We start from the raw sequence: 19428 nt of genomic DNA, 5'->3' as shown, positions 1-19428 counted from the left end.
AGTTGAAAATTCCAAATCCTTGTAGCTCCTTCCTGTTGCTAGGAATCTTAATGTTGCGGCCAGCCGTTCATGAGGAGAACTTGCCCTCCTCATTACAAGCTTTAAGAGATAATTATAAGTTTCGACATCCATCCGCAAATAATTTCGCCAGTTGTTAGGTTCGCCCTGCAACTCTCGCAGTAAATTTACGTGAGAAAACTGCTTTCGCTTTAGCAACCACTGTCTACACTATTTGACCGCTTTCTCTGTTTCCTGCGGTTGGTCTGAATGTTTTTTGCAACACAAGTTGCGAACACAGACCACAACAGAACTTCCTCCATTTCTATATTTAAAAATAACTGAATTAAATTTTTGACGTTTACGGGGAACGTAGTCGCTTGCCACTGATGTTTCTTTTCTACACCGACAGATGGCGGGCGAGTAGTAGATTGGGGTTTGTGTCGTGTGAACAAGCCAAGCAGGGATCTTTTGCGTGTACAGACATCTGCGCCAATGTCTGCGCAGGCAGATCGTTGCGTGTGGACCGGGCTTTACCCTATTAACTATCATCATACGATTTTACATTGCTATTGAATATGATAAGAACTGTCGTTGCACATATTGACTAACTTCATGAGCTCTAGGTCGGCCCATACCACATTAGCTTTCAAGCGTAATTTTAAAATGATAACAAATTTTAATTGCACTTTTAAAAACCAAAGTTTATACTGTGTTAATCACAGAATTCTCTGAGTAAAAGTTTCATTCCAGTCATATTGTTGTTTTAGAGTGGGGTACTAATAATTTGTTAAACCTTACGTTTTATCTAAATGTTTGCATGTGACATCTATATTTCATTTCGACTATATATGGAAGATTGCACTGTCAGTTGTGACTTTTGTTTGCGAAAAGGACTGGTTTCTAATTTTTATTCTAAAAATTTTTTGCAGTGATTGTGAATAACAAATTGACATCCTGGCTGAGTTAGAAATTTTCTTTATTTATCCACTTGAATTTTCGTGTGGTTCGTCGCAGAGACTTCCCATATAATATTATGAAATGGAGATCTGATTTCGCAGAGCACATGACTTACATATTATTGTTATACTTGTATGGAAAACATAAATCCGAAACGAGCCAACTGAAGATTTTCAATTTTGTTACTATCGATATGTAATTTATTTCATTCGAGTTGGTGGTACTTCGATGAAAGTAATACGGAATCTATGATCAGTGATGGCAGTGCTCTTGTGCGTGTGGGTGTTTGCGGCTAGGTGAAACATGAATAGTTTGGCCATCCCCCAAAAGTCATTAGTTCGTCAGTGGAAAAATATTGCAAAAGGTATGTACGCATGTGTCTGTATGCGTATTCAATACTTTCATGTGTGATTATCTAAGGAGCATGTGCGAAATGATGTCATGTTTCTTCTGTGTTTGTCATTGTTTATCATTGTAATTTGTTGTCATGCTCTTACTTTTTGTTTCGGACTGACATGCCTGTTTGTGTATTGCAGGATGCTGTGGTTGTCATCAGCGAAATGTGATTGCGAAACATCCAACGGTACGATTAGCTCCATTACTATTAACACAGAAACACTGTTACACAACGAATATACAGTGGTTACTGCCCGAAATAATACGGACTAGCTCTCTCGCTTACGTACAAACGAATACTAGAGGTAAATTCAGTTCCGGCTATGTTGCCGGAACAAATAGACCTCACAGTGCTGTTTTTGTGAGAAGATTCTATGCCGGCCCGATTCTTCGGAAAGAAGCGCCCCTAAAACCATCGTCAAAGGTAGAAGAAACGGTTCAAGCAATAAAGAGTAAACTAAAGGAGGGAGAGAAGCCACCAGATGCTCCAGTGCCAGTGAAAGTTAAGAAAACTATAAGACAGAGGATAGTGGATGAAGTCCTTCATTATTACCACGGATTCAGATTACTGTTTATTGACATTAAAATATCTCTGAAACTGTCATGGAGAATTTTGCAGGGCAAGAGTTTAACGAGACGGGAACATAGGCTTGTAAGTCTTACTTCTCATATTAATTACATTACCGTATGTGAAATATATTTCACGATACTTCTAAATAACACTGTAGTTCTTGTAAGTTAGTTTAGTAGACCTAGCAGCAAACCACCTCACATTTCATGCTTGTAACTTTAGTGAATGTCTTATCTAACGTCATTTAACGAGTTTCACTCGTAAATGTATGCATGCTATTAGCGTTCATTCTCAAAATCACACACTTTCTTAATGCTTCATATTTCTTATGCAAAAGGTAAATCTAATGTCCGTTTGGAGGACAACATTTGGTAAAACTGTGATAACTAATGAAAACCCCACCCCCAGCAATCTTGGCAGTTTCAGCCTGTAGTTTGTCACTCAGTTGAACCTAGACAGCATTGTGATAGGTGTATCAGGTTTCAGTAGTTCTTCGTATAGTCTGCAGTTAGACATGGTGTAACAGTTTGTAAGCAGTGGTCAGACTCAGCACTATAGCTCCTGAGCTATTCATCGCTAAATATTTTACATTGCACTTGATGTAGAGAAACTCTGAGGGATGCAGAACAAATAACTAGGTATTATTTACTATTTCTGTAAAATATATTTTTTAATTGACTACCATTAAATTGATGCAATTTTTTGTGCATTAGATACACAGAAGAGTGGTAAATGGTTACTGATAGTACCACCCATTGAATCAAAAATATAAACTAGTTTTCTAATGATCCTTTTGTCAGGAGATAGCAATGCAATACAGTGCTATGAAATCCAAGAAAAGCTGGGAGGAAAAAGTCACAGGACTGCACAGCGTGTTGTTATTGTTATAGTTTGATGTCAGCTGCTCTTTCCACTTCATGTCACATGAGACTGAGCACTCTGTGTCAGTGAAATGTGATCCACAGTTTTTTATGTGACTGTTCATACTTGGGAGGGAAATTAGTTTTTCCCACATCTTCCTAGTTCTTGCTGATAGCTTTCATGGCATATCATACATCTCTGCATAACATATTCGGATCTTCCGGTTCTTTAATGGTTTGTTAAAAGAGAGCTTTTTTCCTTCGATTTGTAAACAGAGAAAAAAATAGCAACCATGCTTGACATGCAATGCAAGCAGATTGCAGTCACTAGAATATTTTCCTGATTTGAGAATTGCACGCTGCTGTGCACAAAGAGACAAAAACTAATTCTTTCACTTCTGGACATACTATTTACAAAATACAGAAAAAATAAAAATTACACATGTAACAAAATACTTAAAATCCTCAGGATCTGGACCTGAGCACTGAGCAGTCATAAAATAACTTGTGAAGTTGCCAATACTTACAGTGACTTAAAGTGCACTTACAGTGTCCATGTCTCTAACATTTCATGCTAACATTGACAATTCATTGATACCTATCATAGCCAGTGAGAATTGCTGAATCTAATGATTTCTATCAGCAGAAGAAACAAATTGATTAGGCTACATTTGTCTTCAGTGTGCAGATTGTCAGAATAACTTTTGAATGATCTGAATGTCATGAATTTTAGGGTTAGTTAATGATTTTTGTATTTATGTAGTGAATGGGAGAAACTAAGTGTGCTGGCGAGCAGACACATAACAAAGCCCAAGCCTTAGGTTAGGTTGGAATGTGACAGTTTACTTGAGAGTTTGTGAAGCCAGAAATATTACTGCTGTAATTCATAAAATAAGGGAAAGGCAACCTTTCACCTGTAGTGGATCAGAAAACAGCATTCAGACTAGATTTCAAGCAGTAGCTTTTTTCCCAGCAATAGTGCACACATTCGTACATACAGCTGTACAGACACCCAAATGAAGTGTGCTTGTGTGTGAGAATGTGTGTATTATTTATAGAGAAAGAGCAAGGGCTAGTGATTGATTACATGTTACTGTGCACTGCGCATCAATCTGCTATAGATGAGTGCTTGCATTTCCCTTCTTTTACATGTTGCTCTGTCCAAGAATTTCCATTATTGTTTAGGTTGCTGCAATTTGTATGTGGCATAGCCCAAGACACGGTCATTTTTCAATAACCTACTTGTGTGTCTTGTTTCTGATTTTGCTGAAAGTTTTGATGTGATTAAATTGTAACCTAATGTGTACAAAATATCCTCTAACTTTATTTAGGGACCATAAGAAATTATAAATGACCATTTTGATTGGCAGTCAACTTGTGTTTCGTTGTGTTCAGTTGCCATTGTTAATTGTGCGCACTGTTAAAATTATCTTATCAAGTGATGCAACTGCTGTGGACACCATAAGTTTCCTTTTACTATTACAGCATTAAGTCACATGAAATTTGTGCTGAAGGCAAAAGAGTTGCCAATACTACAACACCACACAGAGTATATGCTGCCCTGCCACTGTATCCTCCTGGCTTGATCAGACCCATAAGAACACTCATTCACTTTTCTCAATTTAAAAAAATTTAGTTGTATTGCCAGTTCATTGGAGAGGAACATGGAAAGAACAATTGTGGATTTACAGCTCAGTATGTGACACTATGCACAGATTGCATTTTCTCATTAATGGCTCACTATACAGGATTATTGGAAAATCATTTTCTGTAGGGCAAGTAGGGTTAACCAGAACTCCACTGAGAAATGTTCTGAGATGGTACTATGGACTAAATTAAGGATCAATGTGTAGTAAGAAACAGCCCTAAATTGCGTGGCTTAAGAGCTATGAACTACCATGACACACATCTCGTGTACTGAGCAACTACTCCTAGCTCTTATGGTATGCATTTTAGAGCCCTTGTTTACTGGACACTTGTTCCTTGTTTTGGTCCATGCTAACACCTCTCAAAATATGGACAGCAAAGAGCTTGCAATAGAAGAGATTTGTTTCACAGTATGATGAAGATGAAGTAGTGCTCATAGCTCTTAAGGTATACATTTTAGATTCCGTGTTTACTGGGATTTTTTTCTGGTTTTGGTCCATACTACCACCTCTGAAAATTTTTCAGTGGTGTTCTGGTTCACCATTTGTCCTATGGGACATGAGTTTTGAATAATACTGTATACAGAATGAGATTTTCACTCTGCAGCGGAGTGTGCGCTGATATGAAACTTCCTGGCAGGAGAGCTTTTGTTAAGTTTGGAAGGTAGGAGATGAGGTACTGGCAGAAGTAAAGCTGTGAGGACGGGATGTGAGTCGTGCTTGGGTAGCTCAGTTGGTGGAGCACTTGCCTGCGAAAGGCAAAGGTCCTGAGTTAGAGTCTCGGTCCGGCACACAGTTTTAATCTGCCAGGAAGTTTAATACTGTATACAGTGTACATTCAGTTCCTGCTAGAAGTTCTTGGTATCTTTGCATGCAGACAATCATCTTCAAAAGTTTTCATGAACATGCTTTCCTTTCTGTACGGCATTGTGTTAAATAGAGATTAGGCCTACATGTTCCTTCACCTTTGGACTAGGACTATCCTTACAACCTGCATATGGCTTGTTTTTGGTCCTCCATTCTTTCAAAAATCCAGTTCAGGCATACCACACACACACACACACACACACACACACACACACACACACACACACACACACACACACACACACACACACACACACACTAACCAAATAGCTGCCTCATTTGTTTGCTTATTGCCTTGTCTGAGAGTACTGCAGGTAACCGGAAGGAGCACCCTAATCGGAAGCTCCTGTTTTGTCACCAGTTAACTGGATGTTCTGACTAGCTGTATTCCAATCAAATGACTGCTTCCTGTTCACTGCAAGGAGGCTGGCCAAGTGTAGTTAACAGGCAGCCCCTGGTGAGTGCACTGCACATCAGTTGTATTTGTCTTACTTTTGCACATTGGGCTGTCTTTGGCTAAACATTTGTTTCCCTGGTACTAATACCCTACCAACTAAGAAAATTCTACAGCCACGTAACAGATAAATGTAAGTAGTGGACCTGAAAGGGGACGTGTATTAAGGTGTATTTATCATGATTAAAATAGATGTTCAATAGTGTCTCCTTCCTATATCCAAAATGCATTACACTGTATAATGACATGCTTAAAATCAGGAAAACAGCTTAGGAACAGTACACTATTTTTTGAAATGATCATTTTTAAACATGGTAACCTGCTCTTTAAATGCAAAAGAGGTTTGAGGACACTGTTTTACGATGGGGGAAAATGTAAATTCCTTAACTCAAACAAATATATGGTCTCGTACCATGAAATTTAACAACTAATGCCAAGGAATGGTCTGAAGGAATAGTAGAAGGAATAGTAACATATTTCAGAAACATTAACTGGGTGAATAGTAGGCTTCAATGTGTTTTAAGTATTAGTAATACAACTACACAATGCTTCCATGTAATGGTCAGGTAATGTGTGGCAAATATAGTGATACGGCTCAGAAAGGAGGACTCTCATGCTCACTTACAGATTTTATCAGTTTTTTTCATGAAAACAAAACTTCAAAATATTTTGGGAGGAAAAGAGTTACCAGAAATAGGTCATCAAGCAAATTCCTTAAGCCGAGGGGAAAAAAAATAGTAAAAATCATTTCCATTACCATCTTGCTCATCATCTTTTGCTTCAGTGACCAAGATGCCTGTTGCAAAAATCAACATGTCTACTCAGGCAGTAGTTGCAGAACAGTCCATATTTTCACTCTGATACCAGGCAGAGAGCAAGGTTCATAACAACAAAGATTGATACGTAACACAGTAAGCAAACTTGTTTGTCCCCACCAATAAAAGATAAAAGACAAAAAGAAACATAAAAGTGCGATACAAAAACCAGGAGACTACCTCTCACTTAATTTGGGTGATGGGTTGAAAGAAAATCTACAGAAGTAGCAGTGTAGCGTATAAAGTCTGTTGGAGGTAAGAAGAAGTCCTTCCACTGAATCATCAGCTATTGCATGTTTGCAGTTATGGCAAAGAGAGTATAAGCAGATGTAGAAAACCATCACTCATGAATTCAGTTCAGGACACACATGGAGGAATTGAAAGTGTTAGAACAGGGATGGTATTAGTTCATATGTTTGATATACATCTCTGACTTACTGATAAGAAGACTTCATAGATATAGTCCCCAACAAAACAGATTTCCTTGCTGAGGGGAGAATTTAAGCTGGTCTATCAGTCATAGTTAACAAAACATGTCACACCCCACCCCTCTCGCACACTCAAAGCTTGCAAATAGTTGGTGTAATATTGTATATGCCATATTAAGTAACTGTATGTTATGTTTCCAGAATGATATTTTCACTCTGCACCAGAGTGTGTGCTGATATGAAACATCCTGGCAGATTAAAACTGTGTGCCGGACCAAGACTCGAAGTCGGGACCTTTTCCTTTCGCGGGCAAGTGCTCTACCAACTGAGCTACCCAAGCACGACTCACGCCCTGTCCTCACAGCTTTTACTTCTGCCAGTACCTCGTCTCCTACCTTCCAAACTTAACAGAAGCTCTCCTGCGAACCCTGCAGAACTAGCACTCCTGAAAGAAAGGATATTGTGGAGACATGGCTTAGCCACAGCCGTGGGGGGGGGGGGGGGATGTTTCCAGAATGAGATTTTCACTCTGCAGCGGAGTGTGTGCTGATATGAAACTTTGTATGTTATGTACTCTACTCCCATAATGACATTTTTGGAGTTAAGGCTCTAACAGAAATCAGTGCAAGGTTCCCTGACCATTTCTCCATGTTGACTGTAATGAATGCAATGTGTAATTGGACAATGCTACTGTCTGCTCCAGGGGTGTAGTTATTGATTTCCTTTTGTTTTCAAAAGCACCGTCATTTGCATACTGGGCACAGCATGCTTCATTTCAGGATTGCTACCTGGTCATTCCTTGCTACAGGTATCACAAGGTTGCTCTCTATCCCTATGAGACACAGCTTAGTGAGGATGGTCAGTGAATTTCACACCAGTGACCATTCTCTGATCTGGATACATCCAGTATCAAAAAAGTGGTTGTGTTGCAAGGCTAACTAAATGCAGTACAATCAGCTGGGTGTACAAGATCTATTCAGAAAATTCCAGAACATTCGTAATTTCATTCCAATGGTGTGTTGGAGTGAAAGGTGGTTGACTTCCTAGCACACGCCTTTGTTTTTATTGTGTTACTGGTGGAGGTGACATTGTCTTATGTCAGTTATTTATTGTTCAGCAGTGTATTTAATAGAAAGTTGTGTCACAGTTTGTGAATTTAAAGATGACGGAGTGCAAGGAGTGACACGTCTTCATTAAATTTTGCATAAAACTCAAGAAAACCTTTAGAGACACACCAAATGATGCAGGAGGCCTACATTGATGAGTGTTTTAAGCCATACTCAGTGTTAAGAGTGATTCTCACAATGGCCGGATGGAAGTTGTTGAAGACGACCCTCATTCAGGATGCCCTTCTGTGTCTATCAGCGATGCTCATGTCAGGAATGTTAGTAAAATTGTGCGTGCCAATCGAAGACAGACTGTCCGAGAGGTTGCAGAAGAATGCAACATTTCAGTTGAATTGTCATGAAATCCTGATTCAACATCTTGGAATGCATTGTGTTGCCACCAAGTTCGTCCCATGGCTCATGATTCAAGATTAGAAAGAACTTCACCTCACAATCTGCACCTATACTCTGCAAACCCTCGTGATGTGTGTGATAGAGGGTATGTCCCATTGTACCAGAGATTAGTGTTTCTTCCTGTAACATTCACGTATGGAGTGTTGGAATAGTAACTATTTGACTGCAGTGCGTGCAGTGATTATCCTAATCTTATCTTCACAATCTGTACATGAGCGATACATAGGGGGTTGTAGTGGATTCCTAGAGTAATCATTTAAAGCCAGTTCTTGAAACTTTAATAGATTTTCTTGGGGTAGTTTACACCTGTCCTCAAGAGCCTTCCAGTTCAGTTCCTTCATTATCTCTGTGACGCTCTCCCATGGATTAAACAAACCTGTGACCATTCGTGCTGCCCTTCTGTGTATATGTTCAGTATTCCCTGTTAGTCCTATCTGGTACAGTTTCCACACACTTGAGCAATATTCTAGAACCAGTCACAAGAGTGATATGTAAGCAATCTCCCTTGTAGATTGATTGCACTTACCCAGTATTCTATCCATAAATCAAATTCTACCACTTGCTGTATCCGACTGAACTTATGTGTACATTTAATTTCACTTCCCTACAGTGTGTTACACCCTGGTATTTGAATGAGTTGGCTGATTCCAGCAGTGGCTCATTGATATTATAGTCATAAGCCACTACGTTTCTTTATTTTGTGAAGTGCAAAATTTTACATTTCTGAACATTTAAAGCAAGTTGCCAATCTCTGCACCACTTTGAAATCTTACCAAGATCTGACTGAATATTTATGCTGCTTCTTTCAAATAGTACTTCGTTGTAGATAACTGCATCATCTGCAAAAAGCCTGATTTTACTATTAATATTGTTTGCAAGGTCATTAATATACAATATAAACAGCAAGGGTCCCAACACACTTCTCTGAGGCACACCCAAAGTTACTTCTACTCTGACAATGACTCTCCATCCAAGATAACATGTTGGCAGCCTTCCTACCAAATAGTCCCCAAACCAGTCACAAACTTCACTTGACACTCCACATGTGTATTCTTTTGAAAATAAGCTTAGGTGCTATACCGAGTCGAATGCTTTTGGAAATCGAGAAATACTGCATGTACCTGAATGTCTTGATCCAAAGCTTTCAGTATGTCACATGAGAAAAGTGAGTTGGGTTTCACTTGATCGATGTTTTTGAAATCGTGCTGGTTGGCGTTGAGGAGGTCATTCTGTTCAAGAAACCTCATTGTGTTTGAGCTCAGAATATGTTCTAAGATTGTACAACAAATCAGTGTCAAGGATATTGGATGCTAGTTTTGTGGATCACTTCTACTACCATTCATATAGACGGATGTGACCTATGCCTTTTTTGTGAACTGGGCATGTTGCTTTGTTAGAGGAACTTATGATAGAATATAGTTGGAAGAGGGCTGACTTGTCGACAAATTCAATATTGCATCTGACAGGGATTCCATTGGGCCCTGGAGCTTTGTTCAGTTTAATGATTTCAGCTGTTTCTCAACACCACTGACACTAATAGTTATCTTGTTCATCTTTTCAGTGGTACGAGGATTAAATGTGGGCAATTCTACTGGCTTTTCCTTTCTGAAGGAACATTTGATAATGGACTTAAGCATTTCAGCTTTTGCTTTGTTACCCTCAATTTCAGTTCCTGCGGACTGGACACTTAACTTTGGTGCCACTAACAGCTTTTACATGTGAACAAATTTTATTTGGGTTCTATGAAAGATCACTCTATAGTATTCGGGTACTGTAGTCATTGAAGGCATCACTCACTGCTCTCTTGACAGCAAAATGTGTTTCATTCAGTATCTATCTTTCAAATAGCCCTACACTTTGTTTTGCACCTATTATGCAGTAGTTTCTGTTTCTTTAGAAGTTTCTTTGCTGTTACTGTATACCACAGAGGTTCCCTCCCATTATGAACTGATCTACTGCATATATATCTATCCAGTGCATGGTCAAATATTCTTTTAAACTTGAACCAGAGTTCCTCTACATGCTCCTTCCCTGTGCTGAAAGTATCAGGGAAGTGCAGGGACTGGCAACTGACCCTTAACATAGACAAATGTAATGTATTGCGAATACATAGAAAGAAGGCTCCTTTATTGTATGATTATATGATGGCGGAACAAACACTGGTAGCAGTTACTTCTGTAAAATATCTGGGAGTATGCGTACAGAACGATTTGAAGTGGAATGATCATATAAAATTAATTGTTGGTAAGGCGGGTGCCAGGTTGAGATTCATTGGGAGAGTCCTTAGAAAATGTAGTTCATCAACAAAGGAGGTGGCTTCCAAAACACTCGTTCAACCTATAATTGACTATTTCTCATCCGTGTGGGACCCGTACCAAGTCGGGTTGACAGAGGAGATAGATAAGATCCAAAGAAGAGCAGCACATTTCGTCACAGGGTTATTTGGTAAGCGTGATAGCGTTACGGAGATGTTTAGCAAACTCAAGTGGCAGACTCTGCCAGAGAGGTGCTCTGCATCATGGTGTAGCTTGCTGTCCAGGTTTTGAGAGGGTGTGTTTCTGGATGAGGTATCGAATATGTTGCTTCCCCCTACTTATACCTCCTGAGGAGATCACGAATGTAAAATTAGAGAGATTCGAGCATGCACAGAGGCTTTCTGGCAGTTGTTCTTCCCGTGAACCGTACGTGACTGGAACAGGAAAGGGAGGTAATGACAGTGGCATGTAAAGTGCTCTCTGCCACACACCTTTGGGTGGCTTGCATAATATAAATGTAGATGTAGGGGAACCCTACAGATCTGAACCGTATGGCACAAGTCCGGGAAGTGCAGCCTAGCTTGGCACAGGACTTTCGAAGTCTTGGTTCAGTCCTTCCACTCGACTCAGAAACAAAGGGCCACGATCCGTTCTGGGGGGCAATGCTGCCAATTGTGAGCTTCGTTGAAACTCTGCCAGTCACTGGAATGACCCAAGAATGATCTTGGGAGTCCAGACAATAGGCATTATTTGTTCCAATGTGCCACAATCTTCAGCTAATTGGACCCAGTCTCCTCCTTGGCTGTGGGAATAGCATCTTCAACATGTTGAATGAGGCCCCCAGATATACACACCAAAATACACCCGTACCTTTTTGCATTTGCTTCCTCCTGATGCTGGTCAAAACAGGTTTCCCCAAAACAGGTGAAGTGTATCCCACTGGCTCAGTTTTAGTGAAAGACAGCACCTCATATACTTGGTGGTTGGGGGATCGGTGCAACACCCTGAGTCGTCCCTGGTCCGCATCCACAGAACACGGAGATCTACCATTGACACGCAGTCAAGTAGACAATTAATTACAGATCCTGAACTTTCTGCAGAGGATACAGGATCTACGGGAGAGGATAGCACTTAATGTACCTCTGGTACAGGTATCACAGGAGTTCTTCCAACACACCAGTTCACAGCAGCTGCAATCGTTTGACAGTAGTCAGAGCAATTTCCAGCTGTTTAACAACATCATCAACCAACTCATCCCATGTTCGAGAACAGCATTCACAGTGGAATTTCATTTTGGCTGATGCAGTGTATTGTTAAGGCAATGAACAAATAACTTTAAATTAACGCCTTTTGATTATTTTTTAATCTGTTGAGCTAAAAAGTTACTAATTCCCTATAAAAATTTAAGCACACACACAAAACAAGATATCTTTGAAGAGCTTTCGGATTGTGCAAATGAGAACGAGATGTTCCTTAAAAGAATCATAACTAGTGATAAGACACAGGTCTACGGTTATGATGTTGAGACCATGGTTCAGTCTTCACAGTGGTTCAGAAAGGTTCCCCAAGACCAAAGAAAAGCTCGTCAGGTCAAATGTCGAAACCATGCAGGTAGTTTTCTTTGACTTTGAAGGATTAATTCATTATGAATTCATGCCACAAGGACAAACTGTTAATCAATGGTACTATCAGGACATGTAACGATGCCTGCAAGAATGTGAGAATGACGTGGCCTGAAATGTGGCGAGACAATTCATGGCTCTTGCATCACAATAATGCACCTGCACATTCATCCTATTGGTGCATGACAGTTGCACATAAAACAAAATCTCTGTACTGCCTCATCCTCTATACTCTCCAGACCTGTGTCCTGCGGACTTTCTTTTATTTCCAGAATTGAAAATCCCATTGAAAGGATGAAGATTTGCAATGAAAGATGAGATAAAAGAAAACTTTCAGAGACAGCACTTTGTGTGATCTAGCAAGAGATGTACTAAGACAGCTTCCGTGTTTGGAAATGTCTTTGGGAACTGTGCATTAATTGTGGAGGAGAGTATTTCAAAGGAGACCATGCACAATATGTAAAATATAAGCGTAGAAAAATTTTATGGGCAAAGTTCTGGAATTTATTTGAACAGACCTTCTATTTGAACACAGTGACAGTATCCAGGAATGGATTGACCAAATTAAGTATGTGGCTACCATGCCAGAGATGCATCTTTTCAGCCTTGGAGTGAAGAAATGCTACATAGGAATCAGAAGCAGGTATGTAGTTCTGCAGCGGTTCAAACACTGATCAACTGCAGAATGAATCAAGTACACTATACTCCAACATCTTGGAAGTAAACCAAAGGACAGTCTTCTACAACTTTTACTAAAATATGGCCGCAGTTCCATTTCTTGAATCATGGAAGGAGGCAGTTTGGGTGCCCCCCTTCTCACACCAGGGAAGGACAGAACAGGTCTCAGAAGCATTGCAGTGCTGCACTGTGTAGGAAAGAACTCGAAGTGAATGGTCAGCCATTGTCTGGTCTGGTCTGGATACTGTAGACCAGATGATCCTGCAGCCACTGTCAATGTGGGCTGAAGATTTGCCAATCTACCACCAACAGCCTGACCCTTTGGAATCAGACATTCAACAGACTTTCATATTGAGACTCTGTTTATTTAGCATAATTCATCATGTACAAAGGGCATGTGATAATACTAGAAGGCACAGTGTACTCAAAAACTCCATAAGTAGAGATTTCATGGTTTGCTACCCATACTCATATGGTTCTTGTCTATCCCGACAGCTTTTTAAGTACCTAATTGGTGAAGTTTCATCTGACAGACTTGTATAGTAAAGCAGTGTACATCAAGGAAGCGTTTTAAATGGAACCCTCTTCACCATGCCATAAATAGCATAATGTCCATGATAAGGAGTCCAGTCCAGTGCTGCTTTATTTCTGGACAATTACACAGACCACTATTCCTTTTCTGTTCCTTCCATTACAACACAGCAGTGTGTGTGTGTGTGTGTGTGTGTGTGTGTGTGTGTGTGTGTGTGGTCAATGAATATCTTTAAATGTCCACCACATGATCATCTGCTTAGGTCAGAAACAGCAATCCGACAGGCTTTTTCTAAACATAAACACCTTGTTGCAGTCTTGTTTTGCTTATGGGTCAATCCAAATGAAGTGGTCCAGTAAAAATAAGTTGGTTGCTTGACCATTTTGAAATACTTTAATTTTTTTGTGTGTGATTACCCTAAAAGTGAGAAGTTCAAAACATTTTTTAAAAAATTTTACCTTTGTCCTTTAGTGAATGGCGGCCATTTTCGTTTGTAAGCATGTGACGATGTTTCAGTTTAGAGACGTTAGCAAAAATACGAATATCTCTGCACTGGATTAAGTTACAACATTGCAATTGACATGATTGCTTTAGAAAATTGTCCTCTACAACATTGTCTATTACACAAAATACTCTAAATTCAAAAATAACAAGCCAAAATGACTTCCAAAGTTTGGTATACAAATTTTCAAAAATCCGCTTTTTAGGCCCAAAAATAAAAAACAAGAAGCGATTTGAGTGTCTATTTTTTTACTATAGTTAGATATCATACACTACTAGGCTCATATAGAGCAAGAACACTTACAAATGTTTCCTTAATTTTTTATGAGTTTTTGAAATTTGAAAATTTTTATTTTTTGTTAAGTTTGGGGACTGAATACAAAATGTAGCTACATGAAGGCTACATGTGGCAATTGTGGAGGCACAGCTCACGAGTCAGGCAATTGTTACACACTTCCTCTGAAATGTGTAAACTGCTCTGGGGATCACCCAGTGTGGGGTTTACACCAAGGAAAGGAAAATTCAGGAGTTGAAAGTAAAGAGACGTATACCATATGGTGAAACTGAAAAAGCTTTCAAAGCTGTGCAACCACTGGTTTTTGCTACTTCTTTTGTATCAGCGCTTAAAGACACCAGTCACTAAGTGTGTTGCCTCCACACAAACTCGGACCACAGATTCAAATACGAGCACATGCACTTGTCGGTGTACCTGTGGGGGAAACACTCTACTTGAAACTGATGTCGTTCAGAAGCTGTCAGCAATAGGCTTACCACCTAAGCCGCATACCACTACCTAACATCAGAAACCAACTAAGTCATCCCCACAACCCAGGCAACCAGCTCCTGTCAGTAAAGAAAGACATCCTTCGAAAAGTAGTTCTAAGTCCAAGAAAGCACTAGTTAAACCTCTGGATCAGCGAGCTCTCTCTCTTTCTGACAGGGACTTTGCTCTTGAGGATATGGAGTTCCAATCGGAGGAACCGCAGGGCAAGGAACTGGCTAACGTTCCCCCTGACCTTCCCGGTAAATCACTGCCTCCAAGAGAGAAGGAAAAGGACAACTATCGCTAATCAATGGCTGTGACCGGGACTTCTGTGTTGCAGTGGAGTTTGAACGGATATCAGCCACATCTGGAAAAATTTCAGCTACTGGTTCGGGGGAAACCTTTCTGTATTTGCTTACAAGAAGCGCATCTTAGTCACAGACACACCAGCATTATGGGCTACCACGCATACAGGAAGGACAATACTACTGCAGACAGGGATAAAGGTGGAGTGACCATATTCCTTGATGGCAGATGCCTGTCCTCTTACCACGACCATGCAAGCAATTTCTGTGAAAGTTCTTGCACCCTTTAATATCACAGTGTGTTCCTTGTACCTGCCCCTTAATGATGCTTTGGATGTGACGCTCCGGCAGAACTCTTCCGCGCACTCCCACACAAATTCCTCCTTGTGGGGGGGACTTCAGTGCACACAATGTGCTGTGGGGCTCGGCTACAACTTGCTCTAGGGGTCAGGTGATCGAACAACTCATCCATTCTGAGAATATCTGCCATATGAACTTGGGTCAGATGACTCACTTTTCCACAGCTACGGGGTCTTTTTCAGCCATCGACCTTTTTCTTTGTTCCCCAGCAATTACAGACTCAGTTCAGTGGGAAGTGGCTTCAGTTTTACATTCTACTGACCACTTTCCAGTGTGAATCCGTCTGTCAACTAGGACAGTGGCCAACAGGAGACCACACAGATGGATGACACAAAGGGCAAATTGGTTACAGTACAGTCGACAGGCTATTTTTGAACAAAAGAATTGTGCACAGGTGGCGGTGGCCCATATCGCTTGTCAGATCCAACGGGCTGCTGTAGAGTCCATCCCCAGGTCTAGTAACCACCTCAGACGATGGTCTGTACCTTGGTGGAATGACTACTGTTGATTGGCAATCAGGGTTAGACAAACAGCTCTTCGGAACTTCAAACACTGCCCAACTACAATCTTCATGCCTTCAGGTCTGTGAGAGCACATGCAGGGCGCGTGATCAAAGAACGGAAGAGGACTTCCTGAAGGAAATTCATGACTTCCATTAAACGATCCACGTCCATGGCGCAAGTTGGGGAATCAATAAGACGGATTTCAGGCAATGGTAGGTCACGTCCCCTTATGGCCTTGTCAAATAATGGGGTCTCGGTGGACATGCCAGAAGACATGGCTCAGGTTTTAGCTGAACACTTCTTTACTGTTACTAAGTCATCCAGACAAACTCCCACTTTTCAGGTGCTCCAGAGGACTGCAGAGATGAGGAAGCTCAATTTCTTCTCACATAATGAGGAAGTCTACAACCTTTCGTTCTCTGTGTAGGAACTGGAATCAGCTTTGTCTGCAGCCAGAGACACTGCTGCAGGTCCTGATGAAATCCATTATGCCACGCTTTGTCATCTGTGCCCTGAAGCAAAAGGACAGCTCCTCTCTTGTTTCATTCAGATCTGGTTTGATGGACAGTACCCCATGACTTGGAAGGAAGCAATACTAATACCATTCTGGAAACCAGGCAAGGATGTAGCACCCCTGATAGCCACCAGTGTTGCCCTTACCAGTTGTATGGGTAAGACTCTTCAACGGTTGGTCAACTGCTGCCTCATCTGGGTGCTCGAATCCCAGGATCACCTGAACCGCTCCCAGTGCAGTTTCAGGCACTATTGTTCCACTCTTGACAGCTTAATTCTACTGGAGACAATACAGAAGTCCTTCTTTTGCCGAAACCATTTGGTTTGGGTGTTTTTTTACCTCAAAAAAGCATATGACACTACTCGGATGTGCAACATCCTTCGCCAACTTCATGGATGGGGACTATGTGGATGCCTGCCACTTCTGATCCAATCCTTTCTTGAGGACCGGTATTTTCATTATTGCATTGGCAAAGCCATGTCTGATTGCTATGTTCTGGAGAATGGGGTGCCCGAGGGCAGTGTCACATTGTTCTCCATAACTATCAATGGCATTTCCTCTGCAGTCAGGAGACCTGTCAAATGCTCTTCGTTTGTGGATGAGTTAGCAATCTTCTACTCTTCGCCTGATCTTACAGTGATGGCGAGGCAGCTACAGCTGACCATTAAGAGGCTGGAAATGTGGGCCCGGATAACTGGTTTTTGGTTCTCACCAGAGAAGACTACATGCGTCAATTTTAACGACGCTCCTCGGAGTTTTAACCAACCAGTGCTCATAATGGGGGGACAATATTTTACATTTTCACTGTTTGCTTTTTGGGGTTATTTTTGACTTTAAATTAACTTGGCTCCCTCATCTAAAGACCTACGAACAAAGGGCATCTAGTCATTGAATACTTTGAAATGTCTTGGTGGGAGAGCTGCCAGGTCCCACCTCCTGCAGTTTTATAGGGCATTTGTTCGATTATGCTTAGATTGGTGGGAGAGTTGACAAGTCCCGCCTCCTGCAGTTTTATAGGGCATTTGTTCAATCATGCTTAGATTATAGCAGTGTGGTCTATGGATTGGCCCATCCTTCCTGCCTCAGGATGTTAGATGCTGTCCACCATGAGGGCGTTCGGATATTGACTGGAGCCTTCTGAACCAGCCCAGTTCCGAGTATGTTTACAGAGGCTGATGAACCACCACTCTGGATTCGGCAACATATCCTTTTGGCTCGACAGGCAGTGAAAATCTCAGCGTCACCTCAGTCATTGGCATTTAGTTCAGTGGTCCAACCCACATTTGAATGACTGTTCAGGAATTGCCCCCCAAGCTACCAAGCTATTTGGTACACGTGCTACAGACTGTCTCAAGGATCTGGATCTCTCGGGCAACAAAATACACACCCAGGGTTGGAATGCACTGCCGCCTTGACGTCTTCAGATGCCGAAAGTGATTTTAAACTTGACACAATACAAGGAAACTTGTTCTCCGGATTTTGTTTTTACAACTTTGTTTTTGTCTATTTTAAGTATGTACCACAGTTTTATCGTTATTTATACAGATGGATCCCAGCAGGAGAATGCTCGCGGTTGTTCTGCTGTTTTTCCTGATAGAGTTTTTAAAGTGAATTTTCCAGAACAACTTATAAATTATGATGCGGAGTTATATGACATTCTGATGGCACTGGAGAGGGTTCACAGACATCACCGTACAAGGTTTCTTGTCTGTTACAACTCTCTTAGTGCACTGCAAGCACTTTACCAAATGTATCCAGTAGACTCGCTGATTCAACTCATTCGTGACTCCTTACAGTGCCTCCAACACCATGGCAGGGAGGTGATCTTTTGCTGGGTACCTAGCCACATTGGGATACAGGGCAGTGACATGGCCGACAAAGCTGCCAAGGAAGCATGTTGGGATAGTGCTGTCCGTCAATGTCCCATCCCGTTGCACACCATCATCTCATTTTCTGACAGACACATCATCCATCAGTGGGTGACTGAATGTAGGTGACAGACAACAGACTGTGGTCACTCAAATCAACCACAAAGGCTTGGTGGACTACATGTCAGCCTCACTGCTTGAAGGGGGCTCCGCTTACCAGACTGCCTATTTGGCATAGCCCTTTCACACATGGCTTCCTCTCTGTGAAGTTTGTGATATGTCTCTTTCAGTTCAGCACATTGTGGCTATTTGTGACCTGTATACTGATATTAGGGCAGCTCTCAGTTTCACAGGAGATCTGACACCATCCTCACAGATACCAATACCAGTGTTACACGGGTGGTGAAATTTTGTGAACTGTCAGGCCACATCCCTTAATTGGTGGGGAAGGGCAGCAGACTTTAATACATTATAAACTGATCTGTATGTGAGGAGAGTCCCCACCCCCCCCTCCCCCATGAGATGTACATGCTGATGACCATGATGTCAAGCACCCCCCTCAACCCAAATAATCAATCAACCACCAATGCTCCATGTTGAAGATACCTGTTTGATAAAACTCAATGTCCTGCTGTGTGAAGAAGTCGTAACTGCCTGCTAGAGAATCTCATCCAACAGGGATTGTTGACCCTTCCCATCCTTTTTTAAGGGACTGGGGGTATGATAATCATGTAGGAAGAGATCAGGACTAAAGGGTGGGTGCTCAAATGTCTTTCACTTGAGTTGGTAAAACGACGCTTTCGATATGGGGATGTGTGTTCTCATGAAGTTGGGGTACCATTCCACAGTGGTAGCTTTTGACAGGCATAGTGCCCCGTAGACATCCTTCATTCTCTGGTGGGCGTCTGTTGCTGTTTGTCCTTCGGCAACCAAGAAAAGAATAACGGCACCCTGGTCCTGTTTGGACACATTTGAAAATAACATTGTCACAGTTTTACTCTCTTTTAATTTGT

At 41.3% G+C, this 19428-nt stretch overlaps 1 protein-coding gene across 1 annotated transcript in view; it reads left to right on the top strand.

Moving 5' to 3' along the window:
• Window positions 1-1182: 1182 nt before the first annotated feature.
• LOC124776770 (mitochondrial proton/calcium exchanger protein) overlaps window positions 1183-19428 on the top strand; it is a 106784-nt gene continuing 88538 nt past the window's right edge. The window contains exons 1-2 of the mRNA XM_047251946.1: window positions 1183-1321; window positions 1494-2005. Coding sequence (XP_047107902.1) covers window positions 1261-1321; window positions 1494-2005 — 573 coding nt within the window. The 5' untranslated portion in view covers window positions 1183-1260. The remainder of the gene's footprint in view (window positions 1322-1493; window positions 2006-19428) is intronic.

Source organism: Schistocerca piceifrons, chromosome 1 (genome assembly GCF_021461385.2).
Source record: "Schistocerca piceifrons isolate TAMUIC-IGC-003096 chromosome 1, iqSchPice1.1, whole genome shotgun sequence".
Taxonomy (NCBI): domain Eukaryota; kingdom Metazoa; phylum Arthropoda; class Insecta; order Orthoptera; family Acrididae; genus Schistocerca; species Schistocerca piceifrons.
This window is presented reverse-complemented; position numbering and strand designations above follow the sequence as displayed.